The sequence below is a fragment of the Lemur catta genome, chromosome 16 (assembly GCF_020740605.2).
Source record: "Lemur catta isolate mLemCat1 chromosome 16, mLemCat1.pri, whole genome shotgun sequence".
In the NCBI taxonomy this organism is placed as follows: domain Eukaryota; kingdom Metazoa; phylum Chordata; class Mammalia; order Primates; family Lemuridae; genus Lemur; species Lemur catta.
Window position 1 is genome coordinate 7,569,910 of NC_059143.1, and position 21,002 is coordinate 7,590,911.

General features: G+C 38.1%; 1 protein-coding gene across 5 annotated transcripts in view; it reads right to left on the minus strand.

Annotated features, from left to right (window-relative positions):
• PTPRM (protein tyrosine phosphatase receptor type M) overlaps positions 1 to 21,002 on the minus strand; it is a 773,614-nt gene that overhangs the window by 262,171 nt on the left and 490,441 nt on the right. For all 5 annotated transcript variants that reach the window (XM_045527889.1, XM_045527892.1, XM_045527891.1 and 2 more), the window contains 2 exons: positions 6,882 to 7,155; positions 5,847 to 5,883 (listed from right to left, as the gene is read on the minus strand). In XM_045527889.1, coding sequence (XP_045383845.1) covers positions 5,847 to 5,883; positions 6,882 to 7,155 — 311 coding nt within the window. The remainder of the gene's footprint in view (positions 1 to 5,846; positions 5,884 to 6,881; positions 7,156 to 21,002) is intronic.

Consider the following 21,002-nt stretch of genomic DNA (forward strand, 5'->3'; position numbering starts at 1 on the left):
AGTGGTTAACATTAATGACACACAGATATTTAAAAAAAAAATAGAAAATTAAAACATCAGTTCTAACATGATACAGCTGGAAAATGATGCAAAGAAAAAATATTGGAAAATTAAGGACAGGCTTACATGAAAGATTACTAATTTACATGGAACAGCCTGGGTGCTATTAGAAATGTGGCAGCGAGTGAGGAAAATAGATCATCTACCATCTGCAGACAATTAAATCCAAAACTGCTGCTGCATAATATTTTGAAATATCCCTTTGTACCACTCAAACAGTGCTGCTTACAACTAGACAACTGCAGCAACTGAGTTCAAAATGGTGTAACAGTCTCTCACACATTATTAATGAAAATATTCTAGTTTTACTAAGTGAGAGTAAAACACTAACAGTTTGATCAGAGAATGGAGAGTTCCCAATGCATTACAAAGATAATTTCCTCGATATGACGTATCATGCAACTTTGTATACTGATATAGTAAGTTGTACACAGTAAAATGTTATTTCTAAGACTTGTTGCAAAGTTGGTACCAATTCCCAAGGTTTATATACCTAACATTTTTGCTTCGTCATAGACTACTGTTGTTCAACCAATATTCCTGTGCAGTTCTGCATTACCTACAGGAAAATACGACATTCTTTACTTTTGAGAAAAATGATATTGTTTTATAGAAAAACAGAGCACCTATCTGACATCCAAAAAGCTAAACAAAGGGAACAAAATGTTATTTGAAAATAGCTATGTTGAGCAGCCATGTATTCACAAATACAAAGAAATTCAAACCACAATCATAGGCTAAGACTATCATGTAAAAATACATTATAAATATCAGGAAGGATTTTTATATGATCTCTATGTTCTTCTTTGTAAAGTGTTTAACTTGTGACTATTATTTTTAGTTACAAGGAAAAAAACTTGATTATGTTACAAATTACCCTAAACGGGCTAGTAGACCCACCACCTGCTTTTGCAAATAAAGTTTTATTGAAACATGGCCATGCTCAATTGTTTACATATTGCCTATGGCTGCTCTTGCCCAGCAATGGCAGAGCTGAGTAGCTATAACAGAAACCATATGGCCCACAAAACCTAAAATATTATCTGGCCATTAACATAAAAAGTTTGCTGACCGTTACCTTAAAATATCAACAAGAATGCATTATAAAAAAGATATCACTAAATTTGGTAAAACAATGTCAATTCCAATTGATGAAAATAAATTCTAATCCCATACTTTGGTGAAAATATCTAGTACTGATAAATTTAGGCTCCCTTTTAAGCATGGAGGTATGCCTGGAAGAGTAAACAGTGCATCAAGTGGCTCAGACTTCTAAACTCGCATTTCAGTTGCATGTGGTGGGATCTTCTGGAACTTGCTGAACCAGCCTTTACCAAACTGTGTTTTGCATGACTCTAGTGTTCCTTGAAAACTGACTTTGAGTCAAATAAATATGGGAAGCATATAGCTTTTCAGGTTTCTTTTCTTTAGAAATTCTTTAGGAATTTCTCAGGGGAACTTAATGTACTCATGTACATTATAAAGACAAAATAAGAAGAAAACATACTTTCCCTATAAAATGATGAATGGTGTATATATTCCTATTTCTAAATCAATAGCCTAAATATAGTAGATTAGCATATATAATTGTCTTGCTATATAACATGTTTTCTCATGTATTGAATATGAGTAATTAAAAGCAATCTTAATTCACTTTACTTCTCAACAGACATTCTTTTCAGTTCCTTTATCAGCGCCCTTTCATTCTGTAGCATTATAGCCTAGAAAGGATGGTATTTCTTGGAACAAAACAGTGAACAGAAAAACAGTCTGGAGAAACTTCTCAAAGAGTCTAGTGATTAAAAAAAGAAATGTTCAAATTTGTGAATACAGTGAGAAATTGTATTAGAACAATGAAAATCCTTCAAAATTTCCTCAAGGTCTTCCAGCAGAGCATATTCCCATTCCAGTTCAAATTTAAGTTAAATAAAATACTAAACTTACAAACACTGAAGATATTTTTCATAGAAAATTCACTTTAAAATATAACGTTGGAATAATGGTTTGCCTTATTTTTGTTTAAGGTTTATAAATCTGACTTTTCTAATACTTTTAGAAAGAATGTAGTATGTGTTTTCATTTCTAGCTACACTTCTGTTAGCCAAATCACAGCAAGGAGATGAACAAATTAACATATATGGTTACTCTCTATACACCAAAAACAAAACAAAAGCCCCCAAATTTTTGTGAACTTAAAATCTTCAAAATTAGAAGTTGATATATTTATCTATCTGTACTTGGAAGTCTTACAGATTACTCTATGCCTAACATAGAGTAGGCACTCAAATAATTTTTAAAATAAATGGACAACAGGAAAGCTTCCAAATGGCTATATTGTAAAGGACAAACATAAGTGGCATCATATTTATTTTATGGAAGATTACACTTATTGTTATATCAACTAAAATGAATATACCTAATTTAATATAAGAAATCTAATTTATTAGTAAGACAGATGTTGATTTTTCAGCGTGCACTGTCAGTTTAGAATTGATCATCAACAAAGCCTTCCAAAAGTAGCATAAAAAGAGTTTCTATCCTATTAATTACCATAAGACAGCCATAATAAATACGTAAGTTAAAGAAAACACATATGCTAATTACTAAGACACAGTTGGACCAAATGGTCATGAAAATAATCCAACTATAAAAATGTGAATGTGATTAAAACACAAAATAAAATTTTGAAGATTCTAAGAATAGTTAAAAGGTATTCTATTCAGTCCACCATACAGATTAAAAAGAATCCTTTGAATTGGAAGGGTAACATACAAACATCATATATACCCTATTGTATGGTCCCTTTACCTATAAACTGAAGAGAGAATATTCTGTGATGAGTTTGTCTACAGTCAACAATCAAACTATGGTCACATACAGTTATGGGGAAATCTAGATGCATAAGTTAAAGGAGGATGCATAAAAACATAGGCAATCCCCCACACATATGTAGATATGTAATAACACATCTTAGGGTTTTCCCTGTCTAACTTTTATAGGCTTTATATTTAAGATGATGAGTGTCAAAATATACCTTTGGAATATGATTAAAAATAATCACAATATTAAATTTATAAATAGTATGAAATATATTTTTAAGAGACATACCCTTTCTTGAAATTACAAACCAGCTCTTTGTAAAAACAAATCCACCTCCATACTTTCTCTATAAAGATACTTGTCAACAGTTGTTTCAGGAGAACATTGAAACCTTTACAAATTCAAAACGTTGTTTAGGAAGGCAGTTTAGTATCTGAAAATTAAATTGAGCCACTACTCTATGAGTAATATGTGGCAAAACATATGCAGGGTGTTTGAACTCTAAAATTTTAAACATCTTTACTATATGGTACCAAAAAAGCTCTAGCTCTTCCTGTTTCTCTGTTTTGGTTAAGTAGTCAAGATGGAATGGCTTCGTGTGCTGCAGAAAGAATTTTAAGTATGAATAAGGAAAACTTTTCTGATTATAAAGGTGGTGAAACAGTACACTGCGCTGTACAGTAGGGTTGCTGAATCTGTCCATGTAGAACTTAATAAAATAGCACAAAACAGCATAGTTTTGCCTGGGGGGAGAATGTTTCCCAAGGTTTCCTCTTGTGCTATCATTTTATGAAACAGAAACGACAATGTTATGCAGTGAATATTAAAATTTGTTTCCCTCTTTCCCCAAAAGAGGTTATTTGGATAGAGTTTGTTGCTGTATAAATGTCTGCAAATGACTCAGAAAATATGAGTGGGGGATATTTAGTCAATCAGGTCATCTGATTGCCTAACCATCATTTAGTGAATTGAAAAACAAATTACAATATTGATGAAATTTAGCTGATGGAAGAAAATGACCCAAATCACTATCTAATTCAATCTACTGTGAAAACAGCAAACTTGTCAGGTTTCCACATTTACTAGTGTGTTATTTATATAATTATTTAACAACGTAAATGAGCATGATGACAGATATTTCACTGTTTTCACAGTAAATTGGGCAGTGACTCAATTCTAATGGTGGAGGTCAGATGCTTCTACTACACAATACTATAGTTGGCCAGAGTTTCTGCTGAGTGAAAAGCCATGAAATACAGTGAAAGAAACACTGGCTGTAGGGGTCCAAATGGGTGGGATCAAGCCTTGCCCCAAGATTATTAGCTGAGTGACCTTGGTAAGTCAATTCATCTCCAAAAATATGCATTTTCTTCACCTTAAAAATAAGAGTAGCAGTAGTACCTGTTTCCTTTTTCACAGTAATGGTGAAGAAATAAATGAGAACACATGTCTGACAGAGATTCAAAATGTCCAGCTGTGATATTAAATATAAGGCATTATAAATTACACACCCTGAAACTAGATTTACTTTTTTCAGACTTTAAGGGTAAATGGAGTGTAATAAAGCAATACTTTGAAAGCATTGTTCTTGAACATGGACCATAACATGGAAAACTAAAAGCATGAAATAAACACCTGGTTCAAGCGCTTCATAATACTGTGATAATTAATACCTGATAGCGTGTGGCAGCTTAGGAAATATATAAACTGTTCTACTTTCATTTAATATTAATTTATTTCTATAAATAAAAGCACTCAATCAGGTAGAATATGACATGAAGAATTGAGTATTTTAAAATCAATATAAACAGATTCTTAGAAATAGGACAAAAACAAAATACAAATGAGATGAGTCCCTCACACAATGCCTGGGACAAAACATGCAACCAAGAGATGTTTGTTGAGCTAAGACTAAATAAAAAAGTCATGTATCTTCATGAAGAATTCAAGGAGAGCTCTGAAAATGCACATATACATTCATGTTATATTCAAAGTATAGTATGTCACCTGAAACTTAAACAACAGCAAGAAAAAGATATTTCATCCAACAGAACTCATTAAGTATGACCTGATGAAATCTCGGGCCACGGACCCAATGATGCCTTTCACCATCATTTTAAAATGAAATCACGCAGAGCTTCCCATTGTACTCATGGTTATGCTAATGGTCTGAAAGAGGGTATTTAATTACAAGTGTTAATTTATAATGCCTCATTTTAATACAGCATTTTAAATATCTCAAAGCATTTCCTCATACACTTCCCCATGTGATGGTTAAAACAACACTGTAAGGTTGACAAGCTACTTCAGCTCATGTTCACAAACACACATCTGCACTTTCTTCTTTAGGAGGTGCTGTGTGGGGAGCTTATGGTGACTCACCCTACCCACTTCTACAGCTCATGCTTAATCCCATTTTCTCAGGATTTTCACCAGGCCTGGGAAATAGAAATTCCGCATAACATCACCTGGTTAGTGGGTTTACAGAGCCACGCATCATCAGTGAAAAAAACCCACGTAGACTCCACTTTATAATGCTATTATAACTAGGATCGCTACTTAAAAATAGCAGGTAATATTTTGCTCATTGTATATGAAGATTCACTTGATGTAGGACTATCACTATGGTACTATAATTTTAAAAATGAGTACTGAGATCATATAAAAATTAATTTTATCTTAAAATAATTTTGAAAAAGATAACCATTGAGAACTGTTTGGAACACAGCAGTATGGCTTCTTATTTTAAAAAGTATCTACATGAAATATAGCTGATCGATGCTAACTGCTCTATGATCCTAATATATACATGCATACATTCCTATATTAAATATTATATTTGTATATGTAAATATACACATACATACTTATTTCAATGAGGTTGCATTTCAAGAAGTTTTGAAACACAGTCTAAAATAAATTTCAAGGGACATAATCTAGGAGAACATCCCACAATGTCAACCTACCTTTTGTGGCCACTCGGACACAGTCTATTTTGGTTTCCTGTGTCAAACAAAAAGAGAGAAAAAATCATTATTCATGTTTTATTTAAAACAAATAGAAATATCCATATTTCTATTTAAATAACACTGATTAGGAAAGAGCCACTGTCCCAAGTGTGGCTTTAATCACACAGTGATTACTCTTCGAACAATACTCAGATACATTTTCTGACTCCAGTGTTTGTGGTGCTTGGCATTTCTGGACCAGATAATGAGCTGGGAGTTACACACAAAATGTCTCTGTCTGGTGGCCCCAGACCTCCTTCCCCAGCCCTGTAATTGCTCCTGTGCAAACAGTGTTGGAGAAGAACTCTGCATCTGAGATATTCCCCCCTCTTCAATGGCAAAAGTCAAGTCTACTGTGATACCTAAACTTAAGCTGTGGAGGAGGGAAACCACCATGGTATCTGGAAAACATTTCCTTCTAAGGAGACTTTAAAATCTCATCAGAGTTCTGGATTGGTCTGAATAGGGAAGGGAAAGAAATTGAGAAATGACTCAATGATAGTTTTTATTTTGTTTCCATCTCATCTTTCTAAAGCTGTTTTCACTTAGAAAAAAAGATATCTAATTTAGTCACAGCTATAGGAAGCATAAACTCTCATGGAACTAAGGAAATGGGACAGAATGTGCTGAAAAGACAGATGCCGTGAATCTCACAAAATTGTAAATGAGCTGAATGTATGTGTTGTGGCTATACCATTTTCCTGTAAAATAGTAAGCTAAGAAGAACTACTAGCCAACTTTTGCAACAAGAAAGAAGTGAAAATAAAACCTCTCATGATGATGATATACTCTGCTAACCAAAAAAAAAAAAAGAAAAAAAAAGATGAATTATTCTCTGAATGAAATTAATTTTAGAAAGAAAAAACCCACATTTGTTTACAAGTAAAAATACACAAAAGCATGACTTCATTTTTTACTACTATTTTACTTAATCCATGTTCACATTAACAACCCAAAAATAGCCTAAGTAAACAGTCATCTAAAAAAACTTACCCCATTGGCTCTACTAGCAGCTTGGAAATAAATTCTGTAGCTTTTATGGGGGAGGAGGGGAGTGTTCCAGTATCCACTGTATGTCTTATTATCACCAATAGTAAACGGCTTGGCAGCTTGGAGGCTGTCTGCTGGAAATTCCGCAGCAAAGTAGTACTGTGAGTTCAGGATGGATGCATTCTGGAAGTGAATCGGTACTGGGTAGCACTTTAAGATTTCTGTTGTCTTTTTAGTTCTCCGAGGACGTTCTTCCTCAACAACTATTTGATAGACACTAAAAAAGAAATTAAAAAAGAGAGTATCATCAATGATAGTTTATGATAACTGAGCTGATCCCCTCTGGCATTAACCTCATGGCCTCACAGAATATTAAAAATAAAGAACACACTGGACACGGTCAACAATAGGTGTTTGGTATATAACAGACCCTTGCTTGACACTTGCTTAATGAAAGAGAGAGAAGGTGCCTAAGACCTTCCTCAGAACTCGCCCACACAAAATAAAACAATTTATGGAGAAAAACAAAATTCACCCTTAATCAAAAAAAATTTTATACCTGATAAACAAAATTAAATGAAATGATATCAACTGTAAGTTTATTTTAAAAAGCAATGTGTTATTTTCTTCAATGACATCTGTATGAATGCATGTGAAGTTTTAACAATTCACAAAACACATTGTGTGGTGATTCATATTAGTTCAGGTTTATCTTCCCACAGGTCTTATATTCCTTTGCCCTTCTCCACACTCGGTCAGTGGAAAGAGAGGGCATAAGAAAAGCAGAGACAAGGAATTGCAGCTTCAAAAGCCAAGGCCTTGGGGTTATTTGAACAAGGCCCCACGAATCCCTCGTAAAGGGGAGGTGGGCAGGGGGCCTCTGAAGATGCTCGCAAGGATGATGCCCCCCCAAGGGCTGGCCTCTGGCACCTGCCCACCCTCTTCCTAGGGGAGAAACCCTGAACCGATGGACTTTTAGAAAATTAAGATATTTACATTTGCTAGAATGATAAATGTTTCCTGCTGTTTTGTTGAAAAAAACAGTTTCTAATGCTGAGAAAAACTCTTTTAAAAATGGAATTTGGGTAAGATTGTAAGTCCTTCTGGCAGGGAGAGCTATCTTTTCCTTCCTGTATCAGAAAAGCAACCCTGATTCCCTGAAACAACACTGGAATAATCCAAGAGCTGCTCAGTACTGGTACCCATCAATCAGTGCCAAGAAGAAATCACAGAGGAGGGGTGCCTGCCACCCCACCTCCCAGCGAGTGCCAAAGGGTCCCTCTTTACACTCCCAGGTGTGTGAGCTCTGAGTCCGTGCTCAGTAAAACCACCTGTGTCTGTGGGGACAACCACGCAGCACACTCTGTCACAGTAATGAAATGTGTGCCACCTTTCAGTTGGTAATTCTGTCTAAACAAAAGTCAACTGTTTTAGAATATCACAGTGATTGTTCAGTAGACAGGTAGAGTGAATTTTGACCAGTGATGTCAACTTAAAAAAAAATACAACTTTTACTTCTTAATATCAGAGACTTTCTGTTGGGTCTAGTCATGTGAAATGCTCCACCAAATCTGGTAGAATTCTCCCTGCACAATAGATCCAACACAAAAAAGAGCACTTAGGAAGGAATCCAGAGCAAGGACACAAACACACAAAGAGGTAAAGTGGACTTTGATTTCTCTCCCCTTCTCCCGAACTTCTTACTGCTACAAACACAAAGATGTGGTGATTTAAAAACCTAAGTATAATATAAAAACTCTTACCTGTACAATTATATCAATACACATGAGTGATGATAAATATGGACACATTTTTCTTGCATTTACAAATTGAAGGCATTATCCTGTACTAGGAACATCTACTGTACTGTATGTGTAAGTTGACAATTTATATAAAAATCAAATCTGTAACATTCACAGAGTAACAGTACTCAACAGCAACCTTTGTTAATACGTTTTCTTACCTTTTTGAGAAATTCATGATTCCGGTTAGAATATATAAACTTTTCTATGTAAAATGCTACTGGATTTATAAACAACTACTTTAGTGTGTTGCTGACTTCACCACTTTGATTTCAGGTAGGGATAAGTACTTTTTGTCATTTAATAAAATTATTTCATTAAAAAAATATATCTGCCCAGTCTCTGACACTTCAAGAGGTGGGCTGCCCATCTTAGTGATTCAAATGCAACCAATGGAAAGTAGCAGAAGGGGCACCTGGTACCTGCATCTTACACCTTCTTGGGAAGTTTGCTCCTGGAGACGTCAGCCATGGAGTAAGGGGTCCAATGACCCCGGACCTGCCGTGCTGGAGAGGCCACGTGTAGGCACAGTCTCGCAGGGCCCCAGCCCCCAGGCACCCTCACAGCTGGCAAAATGCAGAGGCTGTTTTAAACCTCTGAGTTTGGAGTAGTTTGATACGTAGCAAATACTAAGGTGCATATCAGATCACAGAACAGCAAGAGTAAAGGGTCCAGGCAAAAGCAGAAGACTGAGAGCTCCCTGCCCCAGTGACAGCTGCGGAAGAAGCCTGACCCAAATTCTGCTAACAGAATTAGGTTTTAAATTATTTTCTTTGGGTCTTATTTCTTCCTATGAAATGAAAGAATTATATGGATCTCTAACGTGTATTCTACGCATCTAGTATTTTTATTCAACATACAAGAACAGCTCTCACAAAAAAAGGATAAACTATAAAAATAATTACTTGCTTTGCAAAGTAATTTAATAAAACAACTTTTAACATCGGCTTCCTTCAGTCAGCTTTTCCACTTCATTTGCTATATGACATGATTTTCAAAATTTCAATTTAAAAACAACTTGTGGGAAACCCATACACTAGACATAGCAGAAAAATGAAGATACATATGAAGAAAAAAAGGTTGCAGAAATTATTCCACACAGGAAGCACCAGACGAGGTGTCTCGCACACGGAGGTTTTATTTTGCTCACTTTCCTAATGTGGAAGCTGAGGTCTAGAGGTGAGGTGTCACTCTGCCTGGGCACTCGCTGAAGCCCCACGTTCAAACTGTGGTGGACAGGCGGTGCTGGTGTTCCTTGCCACCAAGTCCCAGTTAAGGCACAGAAGGGAACCGTCCGCCCTGAGGGGAGCTGTCACTTGCTCCTGCAGACACAACCAACACACAAGCCAGCCTCCATCTACTTTCACAATCAATTTATTTTGAGTATCGGGTAAAGATTCTCTCTCTCTTTTATGTCATCAAGGGAGCCACAGATGGCAACGCTACCTCTGACCTCAATTCCCTCAGCCATCTGCATCTGAGTCATTGATGACTTCCAGGGGACACACTCTCCTGGGCTCCGAGGTGGCTCCAGCACCTGGCTGGGGTCCTCCGAGCACCACGATCTTCCCTCCTCCCTCAATCCACAAGGCACTTCCTCCTGATTCTAACCCGGCTAGATAAAAAAGCAGCACAGCCGCTTCTGGACTTTCCAAGTCCCTAGATCCTGGATTCTCCTACCACAAACAAACACCTTTGCCTCTGCTCCTTCCCCCTGGCCTAGACTCAGGCCGGCTACTCAAATGCGGCTCTCCCCAGTGCAAGGGACTCTGGGTCACTCCCAGCAGATCTCCACGTGGCAAAGCACCGAGACCCTCGATGACCCTCTCCCAGGGGCTGACAGTCTGTTCTCTCATTTTCATCTACTAGTACTCTGCTCCAAACTCACAAAAACTATCATTATTTTCAAAAGTCCTATAAGCTCATGGAGGAGGAGGGCTATGATTTAGTCATTTTTGTGTCTCGTGACACTTAGGATGAAGAAGGCCATGAAGCATGTACTTGTGAAGACACACTATGACCCAGAAGTTACTTCCATTTCATTTGGGTGCATATTAACACACATGCGCTAGTGGGGAGGAAACACACTGATATTCACAACTATGCTGTGCTTTACTAAAATTTAATATAATATTAAGTTTATTTTGTATTCATTTCCCAAATAACTAAGAGCTAAAAGAGGACAAATTTACCAATAAAAAGGTTTTGTGATAAGAGAATACTGGTTAGATTTTAAGTTTATCCTGAATAACCCACAATTAAATAATGAACCCTGAGGGAATTAAAAGACGCATCTCTGTTTTCTCTAAGACCATTCCCTCTGTCTCTCACTTCCCATTTTTCTTTCCCCCAACCTTGCTAGTATGTGTGATGTGTGAGTGTGTTCACTGGGTTATTAATTCAATAAAAGCTGTTCTGAGTTCCCACTAGGTGCCAGGCACTGCCCTACTTTACCTCAAACAGTACAATGTTTGACATTCCCTAATGAAACAAAATTTTGTATTGTAATGTAAATACCATCTAAGTGAATACAGATTAAAAAATAGTTTTTTCCAATTAGGAGGAGCAATTTTAGGAGGACTGGGTGAAAATTTGAGAATTCAGTGGTCATTTGATGCGCCTCCGTTACAGCCAGCTGGTGTTGGCGACATTATACACTCTACTCCAGACATATTGCTTTCTAAATGGCTACCATCTACTCATTCTGGATATATTAAAGGAAGAACTAAGTTGACTAGAGCAATTTCAAACCCAAAATGTCTTTTCATCCTTGCTCCACAAGACAAATTAGATTTGCAAGCATCCAGACCTCAAATCTATTTGCTCTTTAATAATTTAAGCACTGAAAGGTCAAGCAGCTCTTTTCTATTCCGCTTTATCAAAGTCCAAGTGCTAATGAAAAATAGCTAAATCCTACCTGCTGCCCAGTCGCCATAATTTGCTGTCTCCCTGATGGAAATTAACACATTATTAGCACCCAGGTCAATGGTACCTTGACAGAACTTTATAGCTGACGTGTTTTTCATCTGTACAAGTAACATAATTTCACTAATGAACTTCATGAATTCTTTCCATCCACAATCATAATCTCAAAGCTAGCTCTGAAAATATCACTGTGTGAATGGTTTTTCTTAAAAGATTTAAAAAAAAGCAAATTTGCAAGGATGGAAAACTGATCAGAAGTTTCCAGCTTGATGTGAATTACAATTCTATTATGCTTTTAATGGATTACTCATGCTCTCTTTGTTTACTGGAGTTGCACTGTTCTAGCACTGTCCTACCACTATTCTGGAATTTAAAGTAACATAAAATCTTCCTATGGCATTTGCAATATTAAAGCACAATTCATACTGAAGATGAATCTGCCAAAAATGTGACATCACTATATCAGAACTTTCCTATGGACCAAGATTTAATTTAAAGTTTAATTTATGCTAGGCATTTCTACAACAAAACTCTAAGGCCTTTACAAGGAGAATAAGAAATCTGCATTTATATGGAATAGGACATGAAGTATAACCTAGAAAAGAACATCTGAACATCTTTCATGTTCTTTTTTAAACCTGAAAGTTCAGAAGTGATAAAATGTTTTTAGTTTTTTCCTAACTTTGAGGTCTTGGAGAGGAGGGCTGATATAGATCTGAAATTGACCTAAAATTTTTTGTCCTAATTCATTTCAAGATTAAATCCTTAGTTGTAAGTCTATTTTTCTTATTCATTTATTCTATTTCTTATCAGCATACTATGTTAGAGGGTTTTCCCACTGGGTAACAGAAGATGGGGAGGCAAGCAGGAGAGAGACGGAGGAAAGTTGTGACTCCTTCATTGCTGCTTTTGTTAATATTTTAAAACAGATACTTCTGATCATGTCAAGGACTTAGAATACTGCTCATCATTTCATAATACCGAATAATGACTTTTGGATTGATTTGCAATTTTTGGTACAAATCATCCCATCCTATATGTATAAAAAAGAAGAGAGATTAATATTGGAATCTTTCTGAAGACTAATTTTTTGGGGGAAAATACTAATTACATGTAAAATAAATGTATAACTAAGGTTTACTGCCATGCAACCACACTGAATTCATTTTCTTCCTGTTCTTCATTCAGCCATACTCTTTTCCTAAATCTATCAGCATTTACTGAAATGACACCCTTATCTACCAAACAACCAGGTAAAATTGAACTAAGTTTTTAAAAGTATGTCGCTAGTTTAAAATCAGGGGGAAGAAAAAGGTCAGAATCCAGTGTTTGTCATCATGGCTAGGACTCCTTAGAGGCCTGTGTGTAACATTGAGAGTAGCTGACCTAACACAGTCCTGCTTATTAAATTATAAATGCTAACTGGTAACTACATAGACAACACACTGCACAGCATGAACAGACCCGGGGGGCTGAATATTCTGTGTTAGCAACCTTAATTTCTCTTTGTCCTGCTCTGATCTAGATAAGACTGGCCATAAATTGCTGTAGAATATGTGCGGGGCACACAAGCATTTTTTATGTTCTCTCAGTCATAACTCATAACAAGGAGCTTGCCTGGCACCATAAGTTACTACTGTTCTGCGTGCGTGTCTGTGAGCATGCATGAGCACACAGTTCACTACCCCGCTGCTCTGCTAGTTAGTGATAAAATCTGATATAATAAAATATTAATTACAGCTGAAAGGTTGGGTGAGAAATACGAACTCAATTACAGTCCCATATTGTGAACAAAGGGCAGGGTGAAAAAAATTCTTTAGTTATGGAGGTTTGGGATAATAAAAAGAACTAGAACATTAGACTCAGGCTGAGAAGCTCTGTAAAAGGCCACCTGTCATTAATCTTCACAACAGGCACCACATTTGGAGTAAATTAGTCCTAGATGGAACGTCTTTAGGAGTGATTTCTCCTCCTTTTAACAAGGGAAGATATTTTCCTTTGCATTTCCTATATCACCTAAGTTTATCATAATTTAATCTTTACAATTTCAAAACAAACACGTGACTACAAAAATTATAATTCAAGGTCAGTTACTATTATGAAATTATGTTCTCTTAAATAACCCTAGTGATTGAAATAAAAATAGAAATATTAATAGAATACTGTCAAAGCCATACCAAATATCTTCATTCTTGTGCATTTGTTTTATATCCACTTCAGAATGTTTCAGTCCCAAAAGGTTTTAGTGCTGGGGAACAGGTGAATAGAAACATGACTATCCAAGAGAGGCAGGGCAACCGGGTTGCCGTGGAGACAGCCTTGGGTGGGAGGTGCCATCTGTAGATTACGGGCTCCAGCTTTGCCCCTAAATCACCAGCTGACCACTAAGGTCTTTCCAAGCTCTCAAGTTTCATCACTCCCAGTACAAGACCAGGCAAGTTATGACATCAACACATGAGAAGAAAATTATTTCATTCCTGCTTCCTCCATCCCTTCTTTCCACAATATTCATCATGTACCAGGCCTGTGCCAGGCACAGGAGAAGAATAAAAGGAGGAATTAGGCACGGACTATCCCTGTCCTTGGAAAGCCCAGTCTAAGGGTATTGGAAATAGCTCACACCAACAAAGAACCACCATGACAAGGATCTGATAAGGTTTGTACAAGGTACAAAGTTATAGGACCTCTTGTAGCAGCAACTGCATTGAAGGCATCTGGCCTGAACCTAGTGTCCAAACATTCTCCCCTGCTGATCATACCTGACGACTGTTCTGGTAACAAGTACAGTCACCAACATTCTCGTGAAAGTAAAAATAATGTAACAGCAACAAACACAAAAGCCAATGTCTTTAGATTCCTAGTGTCGTCTCCCTGCACTCCAGCCACCTGTGAAAACCCTTCATCAGACGTGGATGGTAAACAGCTGGGCCCCACCTCAGACATCTGCCCCGAGAGTCCCCAGAGTGGCCCCAAGAGCCACCCAACAGTGGCAGCGTTTCCTCATGCAATTCCCATACTGCTGGGCTCCCGGCAGAACGAGACCGCAGGTGTGAGAAGCAGGGTTGGTGGTCTTGACTCCTACAGGCGCCCAGGCCGCCCGAGGTGGGGAACCAGGCGGAGGCACTCGGGTGGGAGAGGAGCTGCAGACAGGCTGGGTCTGGTCTTAGTCCCCTCTGCCTCTCTCCAAGTCACTGTCAGGCATATTTGGAACTACTTTAAGTCGATAATCACTCTTCAGATTACAAGAACCATAATTTCTCCATTTTAGTATTTCATTTGATATCCATTTTCATCATTAAGGTTAAATCAAAACAGTATGTAAGTGTTTTGGGGTTGGGGGGTGGAATTTGGCACCAAGAGCTATTCCCGGGCTCCCCTGTCTGCAGGCAGACCCTGCCCGCCTCCCCCACAGGAGGCCTGGGCCTGCTGCCCCTAGGTGGGGCCGGAGCTCCTGGTGCCCCTGGTAACAGGACTTGAGGTGTGATCTAACGCACAGAATCCTTCAGAGGCGGTTATGCTGGGAAAAGAAAATTCAAAAAGAAGGCGAGGGAAGCTATGCAGAATATTTTCATGCACACAAGCAAGTTTGAAATGGAGTTTGAAAGAAAGTTAAATTAAGTTTCATTGTATAAATGCTCGAGTACATCTACTCTATTATTATTATATTCCCCTGCCATTTTAAAGCTTCTTTTGAAAGGTTCTTGAAGAACAAACTTAGTTTCCAAAATGAATTTTCAAAGAGATGACTGACATTGTCATCCTAGAAGCGACATTAATAAAAATGATCTTTGTTTCCTAGCAGTAAAGGGATCCAGGGTACTAATTTTTAATACAATAAAACTCACCTAACAGCAGGTGAGGGTGGTGGCAGTGAGAGATTTGGCACCTCTGTAATGCACACTGTAGCAATTCAGCAACAGTCAGTAATAGTAACAACAAGCTGTATAAAAACGGGAATATAAAAGCTGAACTTTTACCATTGATTGACATTTGGATCTTTGTGATTATGTGTACCCTAATGAAAATTATTAGGTGGAATGTCAGAGTTCCTTCCCTTAAAGAATTTTAGCAATGGATAGAACCTTTTCAAAAGGTCAAGAACTGTGATAAAAAAGCATTTAGTCCAAAAGGTTTAAGATGCTCCTGCAGTTTAGGTTTCTTCAATAAATAAAAGGGAATAATTAAAAAAACTACTTGTAAGTGTCTCAAACTGGCCTTTCTTGATTCTCTGGAGAGTATTAAAATGGTAAAAGGAAAAAGAACATACATAACCAACAAAAAAGGACTGATTAATTTGATTAAAATGGTCCAATACTCCAAAACAATTTTGTTTAATCTAAGTTATTTAAGTTCTCAAAATTACGTGGCTAAAATTTAGCAGGTTGTAATGGAACTTGGCATGACCCCCTAAAAACTTTTAGTGTAAATATAATAATGAAGAAATAACAAGGAAAACAAGAACATTGCTTCTAAGAGTTAAACAATAGCAGTAAAGCCCCCAAATTCCAATGATCATAATCTAGAAACAAAGGTGTAATATATTTTCTTAATAGAGGCATAACTAGTTTTATTGCACTTCACTTTATTGTGCTTCACAGATATTACAGTTTTTTAGCAACTGAAGGTTTCTGGAAACCAGCGTCCAGCAAGTCTATTGCTGCTGCAGTTTTTCCAACAGCATGCACTCACTTTCTGTGTCACTTTTTGGTAATTCTCATACTATTTCAAACACTTTCATTATTACAATATCCACTCTGGTGATCTATAATATGATCAGTAATCTTTAATGTTAACATTGTCACTGTTTTGGGGTGCCATGAAACACACCCATATAAGAAAGCAAACTTAATTTAAAAGTGTTGTGTATGTTCTGACTGCTCCACTGACCAGCCGGCCACGCCCTCTTCTCTCTTCCTCTCTTCTGGCCTCCCTGTTCCTTGTGACACAACTATATTGAAATTAGGCCAGTTAATAACCCTAGAATGGTCTCTCAGTATTCAAGAGAAAGGAAATGTCATACATCCTTCAGTTTTATTCAAAAGCTAAAAATGATTAAGCTTAGTGAGGAAGGCATGTCATAAGCCAAGACAGGCTGAAAGCTAGGATTCTTGTACCAAACAAGGCAAGTTGTGAATGTAAAGTAAAAGTTCTTGAAGGAAATTAAAAGTGGTACTGCAGTGAACACATAAATGATAAGAAAGTGCAAAAGCCTTATTGCTAATATGGAGAAAATTTTTGTGGTTTGGATAGAAGATTAAACCACTCATAACACTCCCTTAGCCAAAACCTAATCCAGAGTAAGACTCTAACTATCTTCAATTCTATGAAGGCTGAGAGAGGTGAGGAAGCTGCAGAAGGAAAGTTTGAAGCCAGCAGAGGTTGGCTCATGAAGTTTAAGGAAAGAAACCATCTCCATAACATAAAAGGTCAAGGTGAAGCAGCAGGTGCTGATGGAGAAGCTGCAGCAAGTTATACAGAAGATCTAGCTAAGATCATTGATAAAGGTGGTTACACTGAACAAGTGTAGATGGAATAGCCTTCTATTGGAAGAAGATGCCATCTAGGACTTTTATAGCTAGAAAGGAGAGGTGAATGCCTGGCTTCAAAGCTTCAAAGGACTGGCTGACTCTGTTACCAGGGACTCATGCAGCTGGGGACTTTAAGTGGAAGCCAATGACCAAAAACCCCTAGGGCCCTTAAGAATGATGCTTAAATCAACTCTGCCTGTGCTCTATAAATGGAACAACAAAACCTGAATGACAGCATATCTGTTTACAGCACAGTCTACTGAATATTTTAAGCCCACTGTTGAGACCTGCTGCTCAGAAAAAAAATTCCTTTCAAAATATTACTGCTCATTGACAATTCACCAGGTCACCCAAGAGCTCTGATGGAGATGTACAAGGATATTAATGTTGTTTTAATGCCTGCTAACACAATATCCATTCTGTAGTAATTTCAACTTTCAAGTCTTATTATTTAATAAATACATTTCATAAGGCTGTAGATACCATAGATAGTAATTCCTCTGATGGATCTGGACAAAGTCAATTGAAAACCTTCGTGGAAGAATTCATCATTCTAGATGCCATTAAGAAGAGTACTCATGATTCATGGGGAAAGGTCCAATTATCAGCATTAACAGGAGTTTTGAAGAAGTTGATTCTAACCCTCATGGATGACTTTGAGGGGTTCAAGACTTCAATGTACAAAGCCACCGTAGATGTGGGTAGAAATAGCAAGAGAGCTGGAATTAGGAGTGGAGCCTGAAGATGTGGATGAATTGTTGCAATTTCATGATAAAACTTGAATGGATGAGGAGCTGCTTCTTATGACCAAAGAAAGTGGTATCTTGAGATGGAATCTACTCCAGGTGAAGATGTTGTTGAAATGACAACAAAGGATTTAGAATATTACATAAACTTAGTAGCAGCAGCAAGGTTTGAGAGGATTTGACTCCAATTTTGAAAAAAAAATTCTACTATGGATAAAACGCTATCAAATAGCATCTGTGTTAGATGCTTCCCTGACTGCTTAGCTTACCTGTCATTAATTCTGTGAGGCAGACATTATTATTCCCCATAACCAATTCATGCAAAGAATGAGACTCAGAAAAGTTACACAATCTGCTCAAGGTTACAAGGCAAATAAGAGCTAAGATTTAAACCTAGGACCATCAAACTCCATGCTGTGGTTCTTAACATCTTTGCATCTTCCTTCCTAGAAAGACCTGTTACCTGTAAGTACTCCAACCAGCGATGCCTTCTCTTATTGATGGGGTGTTCTGATGGAACAAGAGGTCTTGTAAAACATTTGTGACTTTACTGAATGAATGCAAAATACTAATACCAAACATATGTTTCTTACAACGTCTGTAAATTTATTGTCAAATATGAGGTATTAATAGAACATAGATCCTGTCTAAGTGATAATCACAGTATATTACCATAAAAGTTAAAGGGTAGTCATGATTAGAAATTTTAAGCATATTGCTAAAAGCAGAGAATAAATGGAATAAAGACTAAAGAGCAATCTAGTCAACATGTTTCTCAAGCAAATCATGATATTTTAACTTTTACTCTCTTTTAGCACTTCAGTTTGCAAAGAATTTTCCCCTGCATCCATCCTCATGATCGTGTTATGAGACAGGCCGGGAGCACATATGATGTCAATTTTGCAAAAGAAGAAACAGACTCAAAGAGTTCACAGGGTGACCCAAGGTCACACAATTAGAGTAAATGACACAGCCTAAATGCAAGCCCAAGTCTTCTGAGTCTGTGCCAAGTGTTCTTTTAATTTGTGATCCGACCTTCCAAAAGATTAAGTTGTATGGATTGTTTACCACAGAGAGATTAGATGTCACTTATTCTAAGTGACATTCCAGTCATTTGCAGACAACTCAGAGACAGCACCGCGGAGCGCCCGCCAGCCTCCTCCCAGCCAGGAGTCCCTGAGTTTGGTAGGAGGCAGAGCTCCGAAGCATCCACCCAGAAAAACCCATTAACTTTCAATCTGGAAGCCACATGGGCCCATTTGTTTCCTCCATGTTCCTGTCCAAGTAACTGATCTAATATGCAAACCCAGTCTGATTCTTGCACCAGTAAAGAGCTTTCTATAATTCAATCATTTATTTAAAAACAGAAAACAAAGCACGAAATAGTTATCGAGGGCTGTGCTGGGCACAGAACCAGGAATGGAAATGCAGAGGTAAAAACACAGAGGACAGACCTTGTCCTGAAGTTGCTGGCAGCTGGCCAAGACGAGCAGTCACCGGCCAGTGTGGTGAGTCTAGGCTGAGCTTGGTTGGGAGAGCCCACGACCCAGAAGGGCAGCGAGCCCAGGGAAGGCTCTGCAAGGAAGCAGACATCAGGGCCATGCCTTGGAGGGGAGTGGAAATAAGCAAGTGGGGGCGAGAGGGAGAGTGTGTGTGTAGAGGTGGGGGGAGGGAGGAGGCAGGACAGAGGAGGGAAGAAAAAAGAGAGAAGATTCCATGAAGGATGCATCAAATGCAAAATAAACCAACAAAATGGCACCGAAGCACCCAGGATATTCTTAGAACTGTGTGTGTCTTTTCCTGGGCTCAAGCCGGAAGGGAGGCTGCCCCAGGAAGTGACCAGAAGCCGGAGCCTCCCAGGGAGAGGAAGTCTGGACTTAAGCTGAGGGCGCTGGTGAGACCTCGGGGTTACTGAGGGGAGAGGAGAGCACTGTAGCCACAGCGTGGGGCGCAACTGCAGATCTGAGAAGGCCAAAGTGCAAGTGGATGGAAGGTGAAGAAAGAAAAGCCAGGGCGGGAGTCCTTAGAGGGGAGAAGCAAGACTAGTTTTCGAAGGAGTCAGAGTCAGTACAGGCAGGCAAGTTAGGGTGACCTTCCTGGGTGGATGTGAATTTGTAGCAATGACTTATTTGAAGTAATCTGACGCAATTTCTCTTCTCATTGCAAAAAAAAAAAAAAATAACTGACTGATTCAAAGGGATAGGCAGGTGCTCTTTTATGTTTCTGCACACTGTGGAAGGGTCATGGTATTTAAATTTTATTTAGGGGGGAACATAGAATTTAAAACTCTGCTTGTTCCTGATATGTGTCTAAGTAGCTAAATGGAGATCTCTGGCCTTCTTAGCTACAGAAGTTTCAGGTGATAATGACTTCTGCTGGCAAGAAAAAGATGAGGTTTGAAATTCAATAAACACTTGAGGTATTGAATGACATTCAAAAACTAAATTATAAAAAATCATTTTGTGATCATTTTGCATTCCCTATTACATTTACAGACATTTTACATGACGTTTAGCCAGGAAAATGCTCATTCTCAGCATTAAATACAGCTGAGAGTCACTGAACAACAGGGATAAGTTCTGAGAAATGTGTCCTTAGGTGATTTCGTCACTGTGCAAACATCAGAGGGCACTGACACAGATCTAGATGGTGTAGCCTGCGGCACACCTGGGCCTCATGGCACAGCCTCCTGCTCCCGGGCTGCACACCTGCTGCGCGTTCCTGTCCTGAGTACTGCAGGCAGCTGGGACGCTACGGGAAATATCTGTGTATCTAAGCATAGGGAGAGGTACGTAAAAATACGCTATTATAATCCCATGGGCCCGCTGTCGTCACGTGGTCTTCCCTTGTTACGCTGCCCGTGACTGTACATCAATCTAACGCTCCCAAGTGACAGTCAAATGTCATGTGTGTGTTTTTAATTTTATTGACTCAAATGATCACTGTTTACATCTCTTTAACTTCTTTTATCGTAGGCTTTTCTATACGTTGCTCGTCTACTTGGTGAACCTACACCTGTGCTGCAGTCCCCTGATCAGCCACTTCCTAATTCCCCTTGAGGTTTCAGTTTAAATGTCACATTCTTGGGAGGATCCTCTGATTCGTGGGTTGAGATTCCATCCT